The sequence below is a fragment of the Aspergillus flavus genome, chromosome 8, assembly GCF_009017415.1.
Source record: "Aspergillus flavus chromosome 8, complete sequence".
NCBI classification, from domain to species: Eukaryota; Fungi; Ascomycota; class Eurotiomycetes; order Eurotiales; family Aspergillaceae; genus Aspergillus; species Aspergillus flavus.
In genome coordinates, this window is record NC_092403.1 from 1,301,677 (window position 1) to 1,323,405 (window position 21,729).

General features: G+C 49.0%; 9 protein-coding genes across 9 annotated transcripts; 3 read left to right on the forward strand and 6 right to left on the reverse strand.

Moving 5' to 3' along the window:
- Position 1: 1 nt before the first annotated feature.
- Positions 2-2,096, forward strand: F9C07_2287284 (FAD-dependent oxygenase). Its single transcript, XM_041295386.2, has 4 exons — positions 2-472; positions 588-804; positions 862-1,256; positions 1,308-2,096. Exons 1-4 carry the CDS (start codon positions 197-199, stop codon positions 1,941-1,943), a joined length of 1,524 nt encoding a protein of 507 aa, XP_041151327.1. The 5' UTR covers positions 2-196; the 3' UTR covers positions 1,944-2,096.
- A 318-nt stretch (positions 2,097-2,414) lies between these two features.
- On the reverse strand, positions 2,415-4,179 carry F9C07_12643 (putative cytochrome P450 monooxygenase; the record flags this gene model as incomplete). Its single annotated transcript, XM_041295373.2, has 5 exons — positions 2,415-2,836; positions 2,893-3,495; positions 3,573-3,641; positions 3,696-3,912; positions 3,967-4,179. 5 exons carry the CDS (start codon positions 4,177-4,179, stop codon positions 2,415-2,417), a joined length of 1,524 nt encoding a protein of 507 aa, XP_041151326.2.
- Positions 4,180-4,782: 603 nt separating this feature from the next.
- Positions 4,783-5,900, reverse strand: F9C07_2205858 (uncharacterized protein; the record flags this gene model as incomplete). Its single annotated transcript, XM_071509617.1, has 4 exons — positions 4,783-4,909; positions 4,954-5,438; positions 5,469-5,551; positions 5,615-5,900. The coding sequence occupies 4 exons, from the start codon at positions 5,898-5,900 to the stop codon at positions 4,783-4,785; spliced, it is 981 nt and encodes a 326-aa protein (XP_071367335.1).
- Positions 5,901-6,470: 570 nt separating this feature from the next.
- F9C07_12645 (putative alpha methylacyl-CoA racemase) lies at positions 6,471-8,568 on the reverse strand (the record flags this gene model as incomplete). The annotated part of the gene is made up of 6 exons (XM_041295372.1): positions 6,471-6,836; positions 6,908-6,986; positions 7,042-7,124; positions 7,179-7,888; positions 7,949-8,157; positions 8,306-8,568. 6 exons carry the CDS (start codon positions 8,566-8,568, stop codon positions 6,471-6,473), a joined length of 1,710 nt encoding a protein of 569 aa, XP_041151325.1.
- A 172-nt stretch (positions 8,569-8,740) lies between these two features.
- Positions 8,741-9,723, forward strand: F9C07_2287287 (uncharacterized protein). Its single transcript, XM_041287549.2, has 2 exons — positions 8,741-9,125; positions 9,194-9,723. Exons 1-2 carry the CDS (start codon positions 8,909-8,911, stop codon positions 9,484-9,486), a joined length of 510 nt encoding a protein of 169 aa, XP_041151324.1. The 5' UTR covers positions 8,741-8,908; the 3' UTR covers positions 9,487-9,723.
- A 20-nt stretch (positions 9,724-9,743) lies between these two features.
- F9C07_12647 (uncharacterized protein) lies at positions 9,744-11,158 on the reverse strand (the record flags this gene model as incomplete). The annotated part of the gene is made up of 3 exons (XM_041295371.1): positions 9,744-10,286; positions 10,339-10,413; positions 10,466-11,158. The coding sequence occupies 3 exons, from the start codon at positions 11,156-11,158 to the stop codon at positions 9,744-9,746; spliced, it is 1,311 nt and encodes a 436-aa protein (XP_041151323.1).
- Positions 11,159-12,264: 1,106 nt separating this feature from the next.
- On the reverse strand, positions 12,265-16,543 carry ppoB (putative fatty acid oxygenase). The gene is made up of 8 exons (XM_041295370.2): positions 16,080-16,543; positions 15,925-16,022; positions 15,623-15,864; positions 14,458-15,569; positions 13,873-14,405; positions 13,151-13,805; positions 12,810-13,089; positions 12,265-12,759 (listed from the first exon to the last, which is right to left on the reverse strand). The coding sequence occupies exons 1-8, from the start codon at positions 16,482-16,484 to the stop codon at positions 12,665-12,667; spliced, it is 3,420 nt and encodes a 1,139-aa protein (XP_041151322.1). The 5' UTR covers positions 16,485-16,543; the 3' UTR covers positions 12,265-12,664.
- Positions 16,544-16,606: 63 nt separating this feature from the next.
- Positions 16,607-19,162, reverse strand: F9C07_2287290 (voltage-gated potassium channel subunit beta). Its single transcript, XM_041295369.2, has 7 exons — positions 18,700-19,162; positions 18,612-18,634; positions 18,496-18,562; positions 18,355-18,442; positions 17,740-18,294; positions 17,062-17,658; positions 16,607-17,001 (listed from the first exon to the last, which is right to left on the reverse strand). The coding sequence occupies exons 1-6, from the start codon at positions 18,792-18,794 to the stop codon at positions 17,434-17,436; spliced, it is 1,053 nt and encodes a 350-aa protein (XP_041151321.1). The 5' UTR covers positions 18,795-19,162; the 3' UTR covers positions 16,607-17,001; positions 17,062-17,433.
- A 425-nt stretch (positions 19,163-19,587) lies between these two features.
- F9C07_12650 (putative C6 transcription factor) lies at positions 19,588-21,697 on the forward strand (the record flags this gene model as incomplete). The annotated part of the gene is made up of 2 exons (XM_071507872.1): positions 19,588-20,444; positions 20,497-21,697. 2 exons carry the CDS (start codon positions 19,588-19,590, stop codon positions 21,695-21,697), a joined length of 2,058 nt encoding a protein of 685 aa, XP_071367336.1.
- Between the last annotated feature and the right edge of the window lie 32 nt (positions 21,698-21,729).

Genomic DNA, 21,729 nt, shown 5'->3' on the forward strand with positions numbered 1-21,729 from the left:
GCAGAAAAATAAATAACAGAACGTCACCCGCATTCTCGTGGAACAGGCAGGGATGCAAATCTGACTGAGCATATTCTGACTGGTCACCTCGGCTGATCAGAACCATTTTTGCGCCGGCAGGAAGCAGCCTTGCATCGTGGCGATTTTAGTCTCTCTTCTCCAGGGTCTGTAACATTCTGCGACTTTTCTTCTCACAATGCTTCGACTCAAAATGGAAGTGGTCGCGGCTTTGGCTGCATGGGCGATCGCCTCGGCCTGTGAGAACCTGCCTATAGCTAACCATTGGATTCGAGGTCTCTGTCCACGATCAAATGATGTCAAGGACCTGGGAATCAAGCTTTCACCGGCTGCCAAAGTTTATTTCCCAGGCTCAGAAGAGTTCGAAGTGGCATCAACCAGGTGGTCTGTCTTAGAGGCTCCTAAAGTGAATATCGTAGTAGTGCCGGGCACAGAAAACGATGTCGTCGAAACGGTATATTTCTTTTTTCGTTCCCCTCTCTCTCCCAACATGGGCATGCAAAGCCGTCAGGTTGAACATGGCATACTGTACGTCTGCAAGAGTTGGAATGCTAACCCGAGCGCCTTAGGTAAAATTCGCGAATGAAAAGGATTTACCCTTCCTTGCGTACAACGGTGCCCATGGGGCAATTACGACTCTGGGTAAGATGGACCATGGTATTGAAATCTTCCTGGATCAACTGAACACCATCGACATTGCCAAGGATGGAAAGACAGTAAAGATTGGTGGTGGAACTAAGTCTAAGGCGGTGATTGATGAGCTCTGGGCAGCAGGAAAGCAGACAGGTGAGTCGGCACTAGCGAGTCGACCTGAAAGGTTCCTGCATACTGACATGGAGATAGTCAGCGGTACATGCGAATGTGTCAGCTTTCTAGGACCTGCACTTGGCGGAGGCCATGGGTGGCTGCAGGGGCACCACGGTCTCGTGGCGGATCAGTTTATTTCTATGAACGTTGTACTCGCAGATGGGAGCCTGAAAGTGCTCGATAAAAAGTCGGATCTCTGGTGGGCGATGAATGGTGCCGGCCACAACTTCGGGATCGTAACCTCCGTGACTACGAAGCTCTATGATATCGTTCACTATGATTGGGCAATCGAGACTCTTACCTTCAGTGGTGACAAAGTGGAAGCTGTCTATCAAACCGCTAATGACCACCTCCTGAGGAACGGTACCCAGCCGGAGGGCGTTATCAATTGGTCATACTGGTTGAATAACCCGAACGCTGACCCTGAAAATGTAAGTCTCTCAATTCTCCAAGACCTGTCAAGAACGAACTAACTGTCAAAGCCTGTGATTCTATTTTACATCATTCAAGAGGGTGTAAAAACTGTCGATTCAGCTTACACAAAGCCTTTCCACGATATTGGTCCACTCTCTACAGAGCCAAAGGGAGGGAGCTACACCGATCTTGCTGAGTGGACCGGGATCTCCCTGTCAGCACCTCCATGCCAAAAGGCAGGCCTTGTCAACCCCCGGTTCCCTAACTATCTCGAAGAATACAATGTCCCCGCTCAAAAAAAGGCATATGAGATCTTCGCAAACGCGATCCGTGGAAGCTCGGCATTCAACAACTCAATATTTATGTTCGAAGGGTATTCCATGCAGGGAGTAAAAGCAATCGACAGCAAGTCCAGCGCCTTCGCTTTTCGAGGAGAGAATATCCTCTCTGCCCCACTCATCACCTATGCGCCTGCTGGCCCGGAGCTTGATGAGAAGGCCGCCCAGTTAGGCAACGAGCTTCGCCAAGTTCTCCACAAGGCCAGTGGGCGGCCAGAGGTACGTGCGTACGTCAACTATGCCTACGGTGATGAATCACCGCAACAATGGTATGGAAGTGAGAAGTGGCGCCAGGACCGTCTACAGGCCTTGAAGAAGAAGTACGATCCAACGGGTAAGTTTAGCTTCTTTGCGCCTGTAGCATAAGGTCACAGTAGCCCTCGAGAACATCCGCCGCCATCTGATCTTGATCGTGTAACTGTTGGGCCTTGTTCCCACCATCGATCCTCCTTCTGTAAATATATCTACTCTCACAGAAACGCTCTACCTAGCTTAATGTAACCTCGAATTTAATTTGACGTAACAATGTAGAATGTACTATGCGCAGATCACCGCACTCCAAACGAACCAATTACCTCTACCCCCCACTGTCTGAAAGCCACATACAAATACTTCATTAGAGGGAACAGTTACAACTTCTCTCTATATTTTAACCTGGCCTTGTCCAGCCTGTAAACCGGAACAATGAACGATGGTAGGGAACAGACAACAACATACATATTGAAGGAAATATGAGCCTTGGGAATCTTCATCACTCCAAATAATAATGAAGCTAAAGAAACCGCACATTTCTGACACCAATCAGAAGGGAGGTCCTTGCCCTAGAGATACCTTATATCACAGAACAGTTTCCTCTTGTCGCCGTCTAATCATGAGTTTCGTCGTCGGATCTGATTTGAATGAGAAACCAAACTTCGTTGCGCGGGGCACAGACCCATCAGCCAACTTGAATTCGTACTTCAACAAGCTATGACACAGCGCAATTTTGACCTCGTTGATGGCGAAAAACCGACCCGAACAAGCGTGACGGCCGAACCCGAAGCCCATATGCTCCGGTGATGGAGACACAACTTGCGCAGAGGTCTCGTGTCCAGGAAGTTCGCGTAGCTTCAGGAACCGGTAGCCATCGAACTCAAGGGGGTTAGGGTATATTTCTGAGTCCCACATGCGGTCGCTGGACACGGCCAAGAACGTGCCTTTAGGGATAAAAGTACCATCGGACAACCTGAGATCGGCCGTGGCAACCCGCTGCATAGAGACTAACGATTCCTTTCAGCTATGTCAATCTGATTTAGAGAAATCGATTACCACTTACCCACGCTAATCGGTTTAAGACGCTGAATTTCTTTTAGCACACTATCCATAAGCTTCAACTTGTATAAAGTTGGCTTCGTCCACCCTTCTTCCTGCACTACCGTAATCACTTCTTCACGTAGAGCCTGAATCAATGCATCACGACCACAGAGATCATAGAGTACTTGAGTCAGCATATCGGAGGTTGTATGGATGGCAGCAACAGAGAATGTCAACTGTCCAAACGCAGGTTCATAAGAGCGACCCTTTGCGCATTCTTCCAACCATTGCATGGCATCGTTGTACCGTTCCGGTTCCTTTCCAGCCGATAACGCAGCCTGTTTGTCTTTACGTCTGGCGTCGAGTACTGGTCTGATGATGTCTTGCGCTTCCTGTAATTCAGCTCGGATCTTTCGACACGATGGGAGGAACAGGGCAACGATTGCTCGGAAGGCCTTCGGCCACAGCCGTAACTCCTCAGCCGCCTTAAAGGCGTCGACTGTATAGTCAACTGTTATGCGGAGCCAGTTCGGGTTGCGGCATATCTGATCGCCCAAGAAGATCCTTGAAGACAACTGGGCGACGACTTTCTGAATATTGGACTTAAGAGGGATGGCGTGCCAATCTAGTTTATTAGCATTTGCCCTTCTATCTCATACCGTGCGACAAGAGGCGACCAGTAGAGGTGAGTGGCCTACTTACTGGTATCATCTGTCCAATATGTCTGAAGTGCAACTAGTGTTTCGTCAACGAGCGGCTGTGTGAGATTCCCTGTTGCATAATATCAGACACCAATATCGGTACAAGCCACATCGAGCTCCTCACCAAGACTCTGAGTCAGTTTCATCCGCACGGCATTTTGATAGATCTCATCGTCGTTGGAACCCTGTTTGAACGGCTGGAACCCGCTTATATGGGCGTGGAAATAATTCGCGGTGTGGAGGCCGAAGCTCAAATCATCGTGACTTCGGAGCTCATTAGCATATTTCGCGTCTAGAACAACCCTCTTCCCATTCCCCGTTACAATCCGGAAAGCCGGTGCCTATTCCAAGCGCCATCGTCAGTTGCTAGTTATGCGTGTTGCCGAGATGCATACCTTTGCGAGCCCTGCTTTGATAAGATTATGTGCGTTGGCCAAGAAGCGTTTTCGCGCCTTTGTGTATCGGAATTCCCACGGCTTCTTATCGTTCACTAGTGGGAGGTTCGACTTTGGGGAAGATAAATGTAGGGCAATTGCTGCCACTGCTACCGTGATCAGGAGTGTGACCGAATTATTGGTCAATACACTTTCGAAAAGATCGCCCAACATAGTGCGTAAGCTAGTATTGGAACTATGCTGAGTTCCAACACAAGGGTGGCTATCTAGCAACTCCAATCGTCAGAATGAGAGCCTTATATACCATTTGCATAATGCGTTAGCAAGTCAATTTTAGATGCAAGGGATGGTTTCCTACACTTTGTGCATGAATATCCACGTAACACGGATCACGGCAGGTGGTTATGCCTGCACTACAAACATAAAGTGATACACTGGCATTTTGCTCCTCTGCTAACACAGATGAATTGTCTGAGACTCCGCCATATGAACTAGCTCTAAACAATTCATCGGATGGATTATGCAAGGCCAAGACGGATGGCCACCCTATAGTGTGACGTATATTTACAATACATACAGGCGACTTCACTCGGAGTTCTCGACATCCTTGAAAGTCCCGTATTGCGTGTAGATCTGCCCCTCGCATATCTCGGTGTAGATCCACAAGGGATTGTCCTTGCCACTGACCTCAGTGGTGCGCGCTGGTGAGTGCCTGAAATGCAATACACCCTCATTCGGCAACCAAAACTTACCGAAAGAAGGAGCAATGATTCAGCGCCAAACCCAGCCCAGTAAAGATCAGCCCCATTATGCATTTCAGCCAATACTTGGCAATACGAATTCCGGTGTGAGGCCCCACCCACTCTCACGCGTAAACACATCAAGAAATTCCCTTCTGATATGTAGATTGTCTTGGCCGTCGCGCTCTAGGATGTCTTCGCCCCTGGGCCACCGTACCTTCTGGCAACATGACATATAGTTAACTACCTCTGTATTACAAAGTCATACTTATCCCAGCTCTTAATGAGATTGATTCGTATTTGGGGAAAGACAAAGAGGTCTATTGCGGCGGGATGACCGCGCTGTATCTGCAGTAGGACAGGCCGCAGAAACGGCGGGATGTGCAGAAAGGCCGCCATAGTTGGGGTCGCTCGCCATTTGCTAAAGACGTAGATCAGCCACCCGCTTGCCAAACGTTCCGGATCCCGGATGGCTCGCACTCGGATGGCTTGGCTGATTTTGTCAGCCAAGAAGTTTCGTCTTGTACCGTGGAGCAAGTCGAGCGGGGAGGGTAGGGATGGACAAGCGGCGATTTGGTCTGGATGTGCCAGCCAAAGGCATGTTGCCGGTAGAGGCGGAGATATGTGACCGTACTCATTAATCGGGGTCAGAGACCATGCGGGGATAGACCCTGACGCTGTTTCCGAAGGGAACAGAGGACTGGTTGGGTTTGAATGAGAAGAGCGTGATCCCTGTGAGGGCATCCCATCTCTATTAATTACGCCAATATTTAGTGGTTGTTCGGTAGAGAGAGGGTCAGTAGAGGCATCGGAAGGATCAATGCGTATCGGCATCATGTCACCACCTTGGTAAGAGAAGACCTTGAGCGATGATGATACTTATTGGCTTGCTGCCTGGTTGTGGGAACGCGTAGCTTGAAGAGTGGTCTCATCCTGTTCCCACGACGAGAATATGGCGTGGAGACGTTCCTGGCGCTCGCGCAGCATTTGGTTCTCGCGCTGCAGATTTTCCATTGCTGCCATTATATGTTGCACCCAGACAGCTCCATGATGCCTCTCGCAGTAAGTCACACGATCCTCCAGAGCTTTGATTCGGGCATCCCGTTTTTCTCTGGCAACCTTTCGGGCCTTCCTATCTCGCATACGCTTTCTTTCCGACGCTGAAAGGGTGTCGTTTGTCCGGGGTGATTCCATTGTTAAGAGATTGATTTGTGATTATAGTTAAAGAGTGTGTTGACGGGCTCGAGCTCGATTGAATTGTAGGGCATATCATTATATTGTGTACTCTTGTTGCTTCAGGCTATCGTGAATCTTCTCCGAAAAAGCTGATCTCCACTCTATATATACCCACAAACCCCGTTGGCCCGTGGTCCTAAGTCATCATGCATATCCTGACTACCGTAGGTTGTAAGACTCTAATACCGCCGCTTTATAGTATCTTGAAATACGTATTTTGACATGTTACAGCACCACAAATGCCGACCATGATGGGTCGATCATAAGCATGTGTGCTGATGAAGACGGCACGTGATATAGGTGACTGAGGCAGCCGACAGCAACTGTTGGAAGTTTCCATAGTTTGTTCAAAACATCTCCATTTCCATCGACCGTGCGACAGCTCTCGCCCCCTGAACCAGTGCTAGGTGTCGAATATAATTTTTTCCGGTCACTCTTGCGTTAAGATAGATTATATGTACGAGCTTTTTATGTTTACTAAGTTGTGAATGCCATTCCGTTGTCTCAGCCGAATTCAAAATATGCAGTTTATGCGCTGGTGACAATCTCTGTCCGTAGATCTTCCGGCCAGCGAGCGGCATCATGGCCATTGCTCCTTGTTCCAACGTTGAACCGAAGATCCACTTGTTTCTCAGCAAAGCTGAGAACAGGACGAAGCACCTTGAAGTAACGATCGACCGCTCCAGAATACCGGATATCGAAGAAGCGTGGCTGGAACAGTTGTGCACCGCTGTTCACCATGAGTGAATTCATCATAAGTGGAATGGTGGCCGGCATATTATCATTATGGCGGAAGGCTAGGCGGTTGTGTCGCTGCCAGACATCCTCCCAGACAGACTGGGGATAGGTTCCCACGCTGTTCACCAGCCATTGGGAGTAGTAGTTCAGGGCGGTCTTCTTCATGTTAAAACCAAACTCACTCGAGACTGACGTTGCTGAGAAGGGAAAATGAATTATTGACTTACATCCATGAAGAAAGATCCACCCTTGTCGGCCCTTTCAATCAGAGCGTTGAGGACTCCACAGACGCCCATAACCCCGGTGCTGTTGGCTGTATTAGAAAGTTCAAGGAATGGCTTGTAGTGCTGAAATTTCTTACCAGTAATCCGAATTAGGGAAGACAGGTGTGACGGCTTCATCATGTCCCATGGCGCGGCCATACTCGAGGGAAACACCACAGTTCTGATAGAGTCATATTAATAATCCCCACGGCTCACTAGGTGGAATCCCACTTACCGCGTCACTGATTTGCTGCCATCCACTCCTATGCTGCCAGGGGCCATGCCAGCCGTAGCAATTTTCACGGGCATAAACAAGGCCGAATGGCCGGTTCTTGACAAGTTCAAGCACTGCATCCCTGCCGAACCCAAGCTTTTCCATTACACCCGGTCGGTATCCATCCAACACAACATCAGCCTCGAGAATAAGCTTGCGCAGAGTCTCCTTCCCTTCCTCTGTCTTCAGGTCAATTGAACAATTCCACTTGCCCCAGTTTAGGTCGGCATGTAGAGCATACGCGTCGACGACGCCAGGACCAGTTACGCGCATCACACTCGCGCCAAGCTCGGCCAATCCCTTCGAGATACTAGGGCCAGCAATCACGCGACATAAGTCGACGACTTTAAGACCAGCCAGGGGCCGAGCTACACCTGTGTCAGAGACCGACTTCCACCAGCCGGGCTTCTGAGCGTTATTGGGAACGTGGTTCAGCTCATAGAGACCAACGTTAGCGTTAGCCTTCCCATGTTCACTTGCTTTGTATTCGTCTGTGGAATAGCAGATTGTCCCAGCCTGCCGGTACTTTTCATTCATAAGTTCGTCCAGGTCCTCAGCGGTAAGTTGCTGAACACGCTCTTGGATAACGCTTATCGCATCGGCGGGTGAAGCGGCTTCGCGATCAGGGTTTAGACCTAGTGCTGTTGAGGAGGGTGTAGCATCCATACTGCCTGTTAGTCATTAGCACCGACCTGTTTCTTGGGCCATTTCAATAGGTAAGGTGTTTTTACCGTGGACATGATAGCACCGCCCGTCCTTTGTCTTGTAAATATTGGTGATGGCTGAGCGGTGAGGGGTCTCATTTCCAAAAGTCCCCACTGGACTGGGGAATATCGATACGATACGCTGCATTGGGGACATATCCGGGTTCGCAGGTTTTCCATTCTCATCGACCATGTCAATAAGAAGAGTAGACATGACGAACAGTGTGGCATGATCGCTACAACTACGTTAGTCAACAGCATTTTAAAAATCGTACGGTGGTCCCCAATTCCATCATGCATACATTGCTATCTGACAGGTACACTAGCTCACAAATATGCAAGCAAAGAGGAACGAAAATTATATTTATGAAAGCATGTACTCACGTATCAATGTCAACCTTAACTGGGCCATGGTTATATTTCGCCTTCAATAAAGCGTTAATCCAGACGGACTCAAGGCCCTTCAATGCGGAAATACTCTCAGCAAAGCGCCAGTTGATGGGGATATTGGGGCTCGCATTTCCTGTGAATGTGGCGTGGTCTGCGAGAGAAGATGCATCGTTCGGAATGTTTGCTTTGAGCATAGGGTTCTGTAAGATACCCTTGCGCAAAAGTTGAGCGGCTTGCGTAGGGACTGAGTATGCCATATTCCTTCGCGTCTAGGAGTTAGATGTGGTTTTCTTTTTTCTTTGTTCAGACAGGGGCCGAGGATATATAGTGCGGGGATGGTGCTTTATGCACGGAGCGTATGCATAAGCACTGGCCATGGAGCTGCGTAAGTGCTCCACTAAACACTGGTCAAGTGGGCCGAGACTTGGTGCGGAGAGCAAGATCAAAGTGGCTACAATAGTAGGTGAGGAATGTGTGTCCATGAAGCCTTCTAGGACACTTATCGTGGCACTAATACTCGGTCATAAGGAGAAGGAAGAAAAGTGCTACGTCAGAGGCTCACTCAGATAGTTAAGATTATCCAAGATGTAAAGAAACATGGACTTGCGCACGCTGGCACCGAAGCCCTATATCCGGTACTTTCCAGCTCGCTATCAACAGTCCTCCTTGAAAGTACGGGCTTATGTCGAGGGCCAACCTCCTCTCGAAGTAGATCCTGTCCCGAAAACTGCATTATTCGCTGGCCAGACATCCTATGAACCTACCAATCCGGCTGATTTGCAGTCCTTCGGGCCAACTAGACGTGCTCCTCTACGTATGTTAGACCCACAGTTACCTGGCTTGTATACGTTTCTGACTAATGTGCTTTCATCCACTTCACAGGATCCATTGTCCTTGCCCGATCTGGAGATAAGGGTGGCCACGCAAATGTCGGTCTTTGGGTTCGTAGTGAAGATGAATGGGACTGGTTACGGACCTTCCTCTCTACACCGTCCTTTAAGACGCTTCTGGGTGATGATTACCGACCGAAATACCGGGTGGAGCGTTTTGAACTCCCGCACCGGCATGCGGTACACTTTGTTACCTCTGGAATTCTACAGGAAGGTGTAGAAGTTTGTCCATTATCGGTGGCTTTGCCAAGAGCTTTGGGGAGTTTGTGCGTGCACACCGGGTAGACATTCCGTTGCGGTTCTTGGAGAGACCTTGGGTGTAAGAGGGCGACTGTATCAGGTCATGATTTGATGTGATGCTCTTAACTTCTTTTATTCCATTACTATCTAAATATTACGGCAATGCTGTTTCATTCTTCGCCGTGTTTGTCAAGTCAATAAATCATTCTGCATCTCATCCATTTCTTCTTTGATCACTATACTTCAATTGCCGTTGTCATGAAATGCATTGGGGAGAGAGACAATACAACCATCGGTACCCATCACATCACGCAGCACTTGGACAACAATGAAGGAGGAGTCTCGGTGCGTTCTACTGTCTCGGTGTCATATTCATCTTCATCCATTCCGACCGTCTCACATTCGATGTCGAATTCGTCTTCGTCCTCGTACTCGCGGCGTGCCTGCCTTTCCATTTCAATCTCTTTCTTTTTGGCCTCTGCAGCTTCACCGACTTTGTCGTACCAGTCCCACTCGATCTGTTGTCCCACACTGTCGCGAGTAGGCCTAAAATAGTCCACCCCTGTCTTCTCCCCATTCTCATCAAAATTGTATTCCTCCTTCTCGTAAGGGGCCCATCCAATGGGTCGTCCAAATTCGTCGGAAGTGCGATTCCAGTACACGTTTCCAATCTGCTTTCGGTTTTCATCGAAGACGAATTCAACCGTGGAGATCGGCACCCATTCAGAACCTCCGTCTTTGTCGTAAACCAAAACACACGCTGCGGTGCCAATTTTCTCTTGTTTCTCGTTGTACACAGGTCTCTCCTGTGGACGATCAGACACTCTCTCGGTCTGTTTGAGCGGCTGCAATGGGCTCGTTAGGTTTCAATCCATAGTATCTAGGTCAAACACATACATTGATCCAGAATGGTCGGATGCTATGAAGTCTGAATCTAGCTCCACCATACGCTACGACGAGTCCCTGGTCGCTCTGTACGAAATTAGAATCCCAGCTTTCATCCAGCAGCGCTGTTCTTGCATACCTCTTTGGCTTGAAATGACTTCCACCCCTTAGACTCAAGCTTCTTGAGTGATGATCCATTACCTCCAATCGTACCCACATCGGTGGCCCCAACATCCAGTCCCGCACTGGTATTGCGATGGAAAGCACTCTTCAGTTTAATGGCACATTCCGGGGTGGACCATGTCGTGTGGATGACCCATAGCCCATAGTCTCGAATCTCATCGCCATATCTGGACTTCATCAAAAGCTTTCCATTCTTCTTGACCCAGTCGCTAATCAGACGGCTGGAGCCACCCTCGAGCCTCTGATTCTTGACCGGCTCGGGAGTAAGTAGAGCTGCTGTCCCAGACGAGCCCCTCTCGTTACTGACATTGACCTCAGCTTCCACTGGAGCAGCGGCAGCGAGCAAGCCCGACAACCCGGCCTTGAGTCCGAAGCTTGTTTCCGCTTCAATGCCTGAGGATGTATTTTCCCACCTGTATTCAGTGGGTTCCTGAAGGCCAAGCACTTGGCCGATGCTCTTAAACCCAACATTATCTGGATATCCTGGCTGTGAAAGATCCGTGATCTTGTTCCACAACCCGAAATTGTCGAAGTATCCAACTGAGCCGGGGTGAAACTCGCTATACCTCTGAGGGATATACAAATAATGTTCCTTGCCGTTGTGTTTCATAAGTTCGGCATACTCCTCGGGCATAGTTGGGGTAGGCATTTTGGAGATTGATAGTGGAGGGAAGAGGTCTTGAAATGAAATGGTTGCGATGAATATTCTGAGAATGGGGATCGAGTGAAATAAATCTCTAACCAGCCTGATGGGTTCTGGGTCGATAGCTGAGTGAATCGGTCTGGGAGTGCATCTAATGAAGATCGCCCCGCTCAGTGATGGGTAAAGTCACCAATGAATCCAAATCTATCATTCTGTCATTCGATGAGAACGAGATATGCCCCACTGACAACAGTTCATGGGAATGTCGATCATTGCGCTATGACCGTCGTCAATGAAAAAGAAAATTCGGCAATGAACACAAGAAGAAAGAGGGAAAGCCAAATGCATGTGGACTATATGAATAGAAAAATACGGCAGACATGCAAGTCAAGTGCTTGAAGAGCTCGGTTTATTTTTGTAGGTTCTCCCCTCCGCGGACTTTGTTTAACGAGGTAGTGTGGCAGAGTGCGAAAAGATGGTGCTGATCCCTGTGGGTGTTTGTATGTCGTTTCCTTCCACGAATTTTGCCAGCTGGATACAAAATATAAAAGGACCTAAGACGGGTGGTGGTACTCTTTCCACACACAGTGTTTCTGACAGTTCCACACGCGATCTTTAGGCACCCTACCGTACCCTACCACAGTATGTGTGTGCACTGTCGACGATCGGCGCCGCACAGTGGGTCATGGTTCAGCTCGTCACTCCACAAATGACGTACATAAAAGAGGTCAGGTCAGTTCTGCAAATGAATGGTGGATTCTACGTATTTAGCGAGCTGGTAGGCTTATGGGCTATGTGGGATCTGGTGCGTTAGCCTGCCAATATGATACTTCCAGCATTTACGTAGAAGCCACGGAGTTGTACAGGGCCGTTCATCTTTCCCGCCTCGCACGTTTGCAAGATCATATATTTTGTTTCAGATGCATTTTGACCCTCTGTCATATTTATCTACTCCGTATAAAACCTATAATATATTCCTGAATGGACTCAACCCTAGGTTCCGTTTCTCAGCTTCTGATTGGTCGACAGTGCGTACTCCCGTCGCGGGGGTGCGTGTAGAGTGGGTTCCCCCAGCCTTAACCCAACCATTAGCGGTGGTAGAGGTTTGCATTATTTTCATTACTTGATAAATAGTATACTAAGGTATATAAAGCCTATAATTAAGGTGATAGGCTAGTATAGCGAATTGTACAATTCAAAAAATATAGTTTTGTAATTTAGTGGATCTCCTTGGCAGTCATTCAAGGTGTGGCCTCTTGAACGGGCGGCACTCTAGAACCAGGTCTTCTCATAAACAGACAGCGTGTTACAATTCCCATAAATCTCATAAGCTGACCTAGTATTTTATCAACCAATTGCCAAGTTATATTAATCAGAGGACCTTTCCATATTATGCGCATTTTACATATAGTTCCAATTACAACCGTTTGGTTACCCATTATCACTCCTTACTACTCAATCGCAGACTTGGCCATAGTAAACTCAATCTTGTGGTAAAAGGGCCATACCATATCAATCATGCCAATGTCCAGGAACATTGCACGTAAGCTTTTCCGGGACAGATCGCTCCCTTCCCGGAATTGTACCATCGTAGTGGAGCTTCCAAGCTATTTCCTTGGTTAGTATATGGCCTCTGTTAATGGACAGATCGACTTACTCATAGGGAACGCATAGAGACTCGTCTCGTCTGCCCGCATATATGTGTAGAAACCATGGTCTCGCGGGATCTTCTTCAATTCACCCTGCGGTCCCGGAGCACGGCGGAGATTTTTCAGCCGGCCAACCACACGCAACATGGCCGTTAGAGCGACTTTACTTGCCTCGCCGCCCAGACAGGTATGTGGACCGACGCCATAATGGATATATGATTCCATGGGACGGTTAAGGTCCACCTTCTTGGGATTTGGGAAGACGTTAGGGTCGCGGTTGGCATCGACCTGTATGGGCTATTAGCAGTGGTTGATTGACGAGCTGCAGTAGACTCCAAAGAGGACTTACAAAGCTAACAAAAACGGTATCTCCAGGCTTGATCTGGACCATTTTATTCTTATCGTCGAGGGTTAGGTTGGTATGAGACTTTCGGTAGGAGCCAAAGATGCCGTTCAGGCGAATTGCCTCCATGACATAGCGCAGGAGCATTTCATCAGAGGCCGGCGTGTCCTCTTTAGCAAGTTGCTGGATATTGAGTAGATGCTCTTTCCCCTCATCGGAAAGGTAGTAGTCGATGATTTGCGTAAACACTTGGGCTTGATTCGGCACCATCGCAACGGCCGTGGGCAGGATTTGGGACCAGGTGACTTCAGAGGCATCCAAACCGTGGTCGAGCAGCCTTCTTATCATATGAACTCCGTAACCGGAAAGCGCATTCTTATTGGTGCGGATACCATCGATGAGAGTGGAAAGGAAACTGGCGGAGCTCACAGCTTTGACATTGGCTTCGACGAGTGGCCCAAGTGTCTCCGCTGCCTTGCGAGCCATGTGGCGCAGTCTGAATGATTTGGATGGATCTACGTCGAAGAAGATGGCGGTAAAGATGATAGACATAACGTCGAACATTTCGTGCTCCGTGAGAACTCCGTGCGGGTGTTCCTTGGTTTTCAGGGGGAGTGAAAATATGTTAGAGGCAAAGTGAACGTGGGCGAGATTCCCGACACTGAAGTGCAAAAGGTAATTTTAGCAATGGAGATCTGAACTAAATTTTGAGAATGAGTGAGACTTACTCGCGACTAATGTCAATCTGGTTGACGTTGCCCACCCTGCATGATTTCTCTGACAAGAGCTGCTCGGTGATCTCTAGATAGAACTCTTTGACAGCCTCATGCCATTGTGACCGATACAACGATTCCTTCATAATCCGCCGCTGATTTGCGTGGAACGGCGAGTCGCCTGACAGCATGAAATCATAGCCACCCTTGCCAAAGACGTACCCAGTTGCTTCATCCCAAATCACGCGGAAATTCGATGAATCCTCAAGGATGCGGCGGACATTCGCGTAGTCAAAGAGGGTCGTACGGGGAGGTGTATATGACGGACGGTCCCACGAGAAGTCTTCTTCTCGCCCGAGCATTTTCATGATGTCGCGATTCGCAGATGGGGTTGTCATAGGATAGTGAGCGAATATGGAGTTCTGTTTGAAATACTGGGGGAATGCCCTCAATGCCAGTTTATAGAACACACACCCCTGATTGATCTCCAAGTCGTAATTTGCCTCCTCGTATCCCCAGTTAGTGAGGTTCCTTGAGTTATATTCCTTCTGTTCCGGTGTCAGTATGCCCTTAGGTGCCATATGGTATAAAAACACTCACCGTGTAGAATCGGTCACCTCGAACCAACGCCACCGCATCGGACAACACTGCCCGGGAGACGGTGTATCCTGGAGCAATGCCAACACCTGGTATCATCGGCTTTTTAGCCTCCTCGGCGACGATTCCCGGGTACAGTTCGACGTTATCTGGATGCTCATAGAGATGTCGCAACTGGTCCGCCACCTCAGGGTCGGAATTGATCTCTTCGAAACTTTGGTAGGGCTTCAGATCAAAGAACTTCCGGAACTCGTTCAATGACCCAACATTCCACCTACGCGCCTGCTCCATGCCTAGGATTTCTACCGATCGCAAAACCTTAGGGACGTTGCGGGCCCCGAAGGAACCGGCCACTTCGTCAATGGCCATAGTCAAGATGTCCACTAACTCTTCGTCCTTGAACTTGCCACTGGACTGCCGCTTCAATCCAGCGAACTCGCGCTTGGATGGGTCTTTCGGCATATTCGCACCGAGCCTTCTCATGCCACTCATCAAGTCCTCCACAGTGGCTTCGCTTCCGGGCTTACCGACAATTGCCTGGTATGCCTGTTCGGTCCATGCCTCATCCTTGCGACTAATTGTTGAGTGCCATCTATAAGCTAGATTAAACTCTACTGAACACTGGTTGCCCAAAGCCGTGGGAACTGTATCGTGTTCCATGTGCGCACGTGGATCCAATGTCCAGGTAGTGTTATCGCGGTTCAGGTTCACGATGGTGCGTAGATAGTCGTACAGGGTGATGTTAATGTACAGACCGCAGGTAATAAGGCGGCCCGTCTGGAAAAGGTCATTATCGTACTTTGCCCAGGCGGCTCTTGCTTCCACTGGATCGAGGATACGCTCTGGCGGCTTGGTAAATCTACCATTCTCATTGATAGCAGCTAGCTGCTCGACTACATGGTTGTGAAACCTGTTTAGCATCACTAGGATGACGCCGCAGGCCGCAGGTAGCGCATGTAGTCGTGGTTCGGAAAAGGAATCTGGCTTGATCTTTCCATCTTTGAACGTGCGCATCATGTTCTGCTCTTCTTGGTTATCGCCATAGAGGATGGAAAGATCTAAGTACGAAGATGTCTTGTTGAAGTTCTCGTCTGGATGTCCCGTTTGGAAAATGTCTGAATCCAGTTAATTCTGTTACGGATGCTCACAGGATCATTTAAACGCTTACCATGAATAATTAATGACGCCCAAGTGAAGAAGACGCTTGAGACATTATTGGGGTGGGGATTGAATGTGTCTCGTGCGAATAGACTGTCAAAGACCAAGCCGGGATCTGGCAAACTGGCCGGTCTGACCTTCAACGGCTCGATCGTCCGAGCATATTCCGTATTCGCAGCGCCTAACCAGGGCAAGGTTGGGTTATTGTAGGATCCGTCAGCTGATCGATAGGCATATTTATCGCCTACATATCTGGTGTACTTGTTAGATCCAACTGCCGTTTGGGGCCAAGTGTACTTAGTGACTCCTTACGAGAGAGGAGGATGAGGCAGCGAGTCCCATAGTTCCCCCAAAAACATGTTCGTAAGTTTGACACGGTTCCTAGATTCAGTGGGCAGTTTTGCAACAAGCTAAACATATCGATATTAGTATCGTGCATTGTCTTGTGCAGTCCACGTTGGTGCTACCTGGATGATGCGTTCCATCAGCATCGTCTTGTCGTCTACCACCTGGCCACTGCCCTTCACAAGCCCACCGGCTTTGTTTTCGATTAGATCCTTCAACGTATTTGCATCTTTAATTCCCAAGGCGCGGAGATCTCTCCACAAACTTCCGCCGTTCTCCGGTTCGATGTAGGTTCCGTCTCCAGTCTCTGTGGGTAAGGGGCGACGGGCAGCTTGGACCACTTTGGTAATTTTACTAAAGTTCTCAGCCATTCCACCATGCTCACTGCTGATGGACTGCACCGATTGCTTTCTAGGGTGATCCAGAGTTGGTTGCTTATGAGTGAGGGGCTCATGGGCTCGTTGGGAGGGCAGCGAAGACCCTGGACTGCTATTGGAAGCCTCGGCGGAGCTTGGTACCCCCTTCATCGTGGCTCAAGTATTTCAAATAGGGAATAGAGAAGTTATGGTAATGTAGTTCATTTACACTAGTTTATTTAAGCTAGGGTTAGAGCTGGTAAATTGGAGGCGTTCGAAACACTTAAGTATGAGTTATGGTCCACCCAGCTCCCGCGAGGTTAAGTTTACCAGCTCTTAGAACTATCGTGCGGAATACGTCGTTGACATGTTTAGTAGATTGCATATCGACGTATAGGTGGTCCACAATATCCGCTGGTCAGCCACTCTTGTGAACTCATTAAACCTTGAGAGACCGATTAGCTTTCAAGCCCTACTGGAAGCATCCGATGTGGGTCCCAAGGCATCCCGAGCCACGGCAATTAAGCTCCATGGTTGACATCAATGACTTCGACTGACACGCGAACAACATCTTTCTTAGGTATTTGTTTCGCTGGTAGGTTTTCATCCCCTCCGCATCCGGCTAATAATGTCAGACGACGCTATGGAATTACCTCGGGTCCGTGCTGCACATATTGAACACCGGGCACTACTAACGCCACTCAGATCTTATCTCACCTCTCGTCTAATATCAGCTCGAGACACTTACTGGAAGGCACCAGAGGGAAATGTGGTCTATTTAGTCAAATTTTATTTCCACGTTGCGGTGGACTCAATGGTTGGGCACTTTCCGTGTTATAATCAGAGATGTAAGAGTTGCGGTAGTCAACATGCATAAAGAGTTTAGGATCAACGTGATACATTCGAAGGTGTTTATTTAGAACGATCTCAGACCGCATGAAGTCATAGTAGAGAAGGCCTCGGGGAGCCCGGAAGTTAATAGCATATTTGCCTCCAGTTGGGATGATGACGCTTCGACATACTAGGTTCGTGTTTGGATTAGGAATAGGCATTTGATTTTAATCTATTCGTTAATTGGTGACATTCAATTGTTTTTTCAAAGAATAAAAAAAGGTCCCCTTTAGTCTTGGCGTGCTGGGTCCTGAGCAGGGCGGTTCAAGAGCAATTCATCAATTTGCGCGAGGATCTCTGGGGTCAACTTCGGTAGCAGCTTCAAGCTTTCTACATTATCAACAATCTGCTCTGGTCTGGAAGCGCCCGTAATCACTGCGGATACGTTCTCGTTCTTCAGACACCATGCGAGGGCGAGCTGCGATAGCTTAAATCCGAGCTTGTCGGCCAAGTCCTGGTTACTGTGTTAGCTTTCACGGTCCCACAGTGAAAGTACGGGACGAAATGGCAAATATAAAACACTCTTGACTCTTACCTTCAGCTTGACAATCTTCTCAATAGTTCCCGCCCATTCCTTATTCTCCCAGTCGTTCCTCACTTGGTTGGCAAATTTATCCTGGCTCTCCGCAAATCGCGACCCAGGTGGAGGCTGGGTGGTTGCGTCGTTATATTTACCACTTAGGAGTCCCATTTTAAGAGGAGAGAAAGTGGTCAAACCAATTCCGCACCGAGTGTATAACCGTTGGAATTCGCCCTCAACCTTCTTCCGGTCCAACATGTTATAAAGGGGCTGCTCGACGATGGGTCCAACCAAGCCCAAAGACTTGGCGATGCCGCAGGCTTCAGTGATTTCGTCTGCAGACCACTCTGATGTTCCCCAGTAGAAGGCCCAGCCCTGGTCAATTACAAAGTTGAATGCACGTACTGTCTCCTCCATTGGTGTGAGACGATCGGGACGATGAGCGTAGATTATGTCGACATAGTCGAGTTTTAGTCGTCGGAGCGATGCGCGCGTGCCTTCGATAATGTGCTTCCGGGACAGCCCGTGGTTATTGATGAGGATTTCACCATTCGCCATTCCCCAGTTTAACTATGAGGACATTCAGAGTTAGCCACGTATCGTGCGAATATCAGGAGTTTTCCTCCCTACCTTTGTGCTGATCACCAGGTCACTCCGCTGCCAGCCACCCTTCTGAATAGCATCTCCCATAACAATCTCGGATTGGCCATTGGCATAGCTGTTATGCGTTAGTCGACGTACTGAGACTGCAAGCCACAAAAGGATGTCTACCTTTCTGCTGTGTCGAAAAAGTTGACACCGCACTCGTAAGCCTGCTTCATGCACTTGAATGTAATATCTGCCCAAAATTAGCACCCTTTCATCATAGTCATCTTAGTTGTGTTTACCGTCGTCAACGTGCCCACCAAATCTTTACGGCCAAATATGTTAGCGATATTATATTTTCCATACACCCCGCAGCAGATAAAACCTCACGTTAACCAGCCTCCCAGGCCAATCGCAGAAACATGGAGACCCGAGTTGCCCACCCGACGGTAGAGCATATCTTTATTCTTGTTCGGCCAAGCCATTGTGAGTATCGGATATGTGGGAAATGCGACGTGTGAGGTGTCCTTCTCAGGGTGTTACGACACTCCCCTCCCAGGAGCGGCTGCGCTACAATTTATTGCGCTGGCGCTAAAACACGACACCACCGCTTGGTAGTAGAGCTTTCAATTAGACTGACACGTTGTCCACTCAGCGACGAGGACTTCAATCACATCTTTCAGTTGCGAAAGATACTTTTGTCTGCCAGTGCTGATAACGACGAATCGTAAACGATAAGACACTGGCCGTGCGGGGCTCGGGTAAACAGCGAGATGGAGAACGGAGAAATGTTCGGAGGGGCAATCTGCTGCAGAAACATAACGCTCCTTTTCTATTTAGTACTGGCGTCCTCTGTGATAATCCAATGGCGGTTATCGCAAGCCCGTAAAATGCGTTAGAGCGATAACGCTGCCCAATTGGGAGTTGCGAATGAGGGCCGGCACAACTTTTAGCCCTAAAGTCAAAAGGTGGAGCGATGGCGTGCGGAGTGGAGGCCGTCGCGCAACTGCTCCCCCTGTTCTCATGGTCTAGCTCTTGGAATAGGTTTCCTGGCTCTGAATTTCCCCGCATCAACGGTAACCTGCTGTCGCACGTTGAAACTGATCTGACCTGTCCTTGCGCTTGTTAGAGGATCATTCTTATCGTCCATAGCCAGGATTCGCTCAAGGCGGTAAAGTAGTACTATCGGCTCGGAGTTACGGCGAGCTTATCGCTTGGAACTAGCCCTGGGGATTCTGTGATGCATACAATGCATTTATTGCAAAGCTGATCGTCAACATGTCCTCTATCAAACCAAGTGTGACCAAGCGTGCCTGTGATGGCTGTAAGATTAGAAAGATCCGCTGTGGCGGCGGTCAACCTTGCAGGTCCTGCACCAAGGCCAAAATCAAGTGTACTTATGTCCGAGTTCAGCAATGTCGAGGACCGAGGAGATTGCGCTCCACGACGCAGTTCCTTATCGAGCAAGCGCAGGTTGGGGGCGACAGCAATGGCTGCGTGGCCTCGCACAGCTCGACTGAAGCTATACTCGAAAGGCTCCATTCCAATAGTACGCCTGCGCGACAGACAACGTTCACGGAAAGGTCGGTCGCATGTGTTTGCGCAACGTACACCACTGTCCCCCTGCTAACACACTGTAGTTCGCGCATTCCTCTGGATGCCCTGACGTCCCCGCTTTCCATTTACCACGTGCGCATGTACCCCGTTTGGCCCATTGTCAACGTCGAAGACATGGTGTCCGTACTTCAACTGGATGCTGATCAGAGTGACAACGAGACTTATGCGTTATCGACTGCAGTAGCAGCAGCGACAATAGCCCAACTACGACTGGAGCAAGGTCCCGGTGCCGGGGAGACGATCACAGCCGAGATATTAGCAGCGGAATGCTTGCGCGCTCGAAACCTATGCGATTACCGGTCCCAGGCGAACTTGAACAGTATCCGGACGTCCTTTTTTCTGCATGTGTACTATGAAAACCAAAAACCCGGAGGGAGTGAATCTCTTCTACACTTAAGAGAAGCGATCTCCATAGCTCAAATAATGGGTCTCCACCGAGAATCCTCTTATAATGGGCTGTCATTCGAGGAGCAACAATTGCGTCGGCGTGTCCTTTGGCTACTATTTGTCACAGAACGGTGAGTTGTGTGAGCAATGGTTTGTCATTTCGCAGCCAACTGATCTCTACAGAGGGGTTTGTATCCTCCACAGGTACCCCGTCACATTAAAAACCAACATCTCAGCCCCGGTGATTGACGAAAACGACGAAACACATGTCCTCCCCGCCTTCCTCAAGCTCCTCAGCCTCTTTCAGATCTTCGAGAAATCGGGAATGTTTGATATAATTCAGGATGAAGAGACAGCCATGCAGCCAGGTGCAAATAATGTGGGGCGTGTCGATTGGCCCTTCTTGGAGAGTCTTCAGCGTAATCTGCAGGACGGATCGACGCTTTTTGACCATATCTCCGATGTACAGAAGGCAGACCTGTGCGTCACTCGACACTGGATGCGAATGATCCTATGGAAACTGTCCCCAAAAAGCTATCTGGGGTCTTCCCCGTCCGCCGACTGGTCCATGTCCCTTTATTTCCCACTCAACGTCGCTAAGGAGCTAGTGAGCATCGTCTCGCAACTACCTCGGTCGGCCGTCGAGGCGCATGGTTTGGGTATGGAGCTCAAGATTTATGAGGTTGCCAACTCTCTTGCTGATGCGATTACGGATCTCGCTGCCCTGCCACTTTCCCCTGAATGGGAGGGTGAGAGCCGTCCAAATTACATATTATCTCGTCTCCATTCCATACTGTCAACATTCCGCGGTGGAGGGAACAAGAAATTGGTCGATGTTCTCTACCAGAAAATGGCCGAGGTGCAGGTCATAATTGGACCAGCGTTAACAACACCTCTTCGAAATCCTGGTAGCAGAAAGCGTCGGACATTCACCATGGAGTGCGAAACTCAGGTTCATGGCCAACAAGCGAAGAGGATTGCCGAATTGACCAATTATGACCCTAGAGTATCCACCTGTTCAGATACACTTGCTTATCCGGCCGACGCGCACGATTTGACCTACGCCTCGGTTTGTGATATGTCTTTTGGGAGTTCAGACGATGGTGACCAGAACCAAGCCCAACAATACTCAGATGCAAATACCGTCTTTCAACCTATGTATGACGAAGCGGCATCCAATTTCCTGTTTGATCCCAGTAGTGTAGCCATTGCAACGGAAGAAATGCCACCTTTGTCACCCATATGGTCGTCGTTCGCGCCGATGAACGCAATCACCGAGGACATAGCATCCCAAATCTTACGAGCCTCAACCCAGGATCTTCTATATCCTGGTGCTGAATTCCCGAACTTTACCACGAACACCGATTTTGCTGGTCTCTACTGAAGCTGACGCGTCCGAAACATTTAGCAATAAAT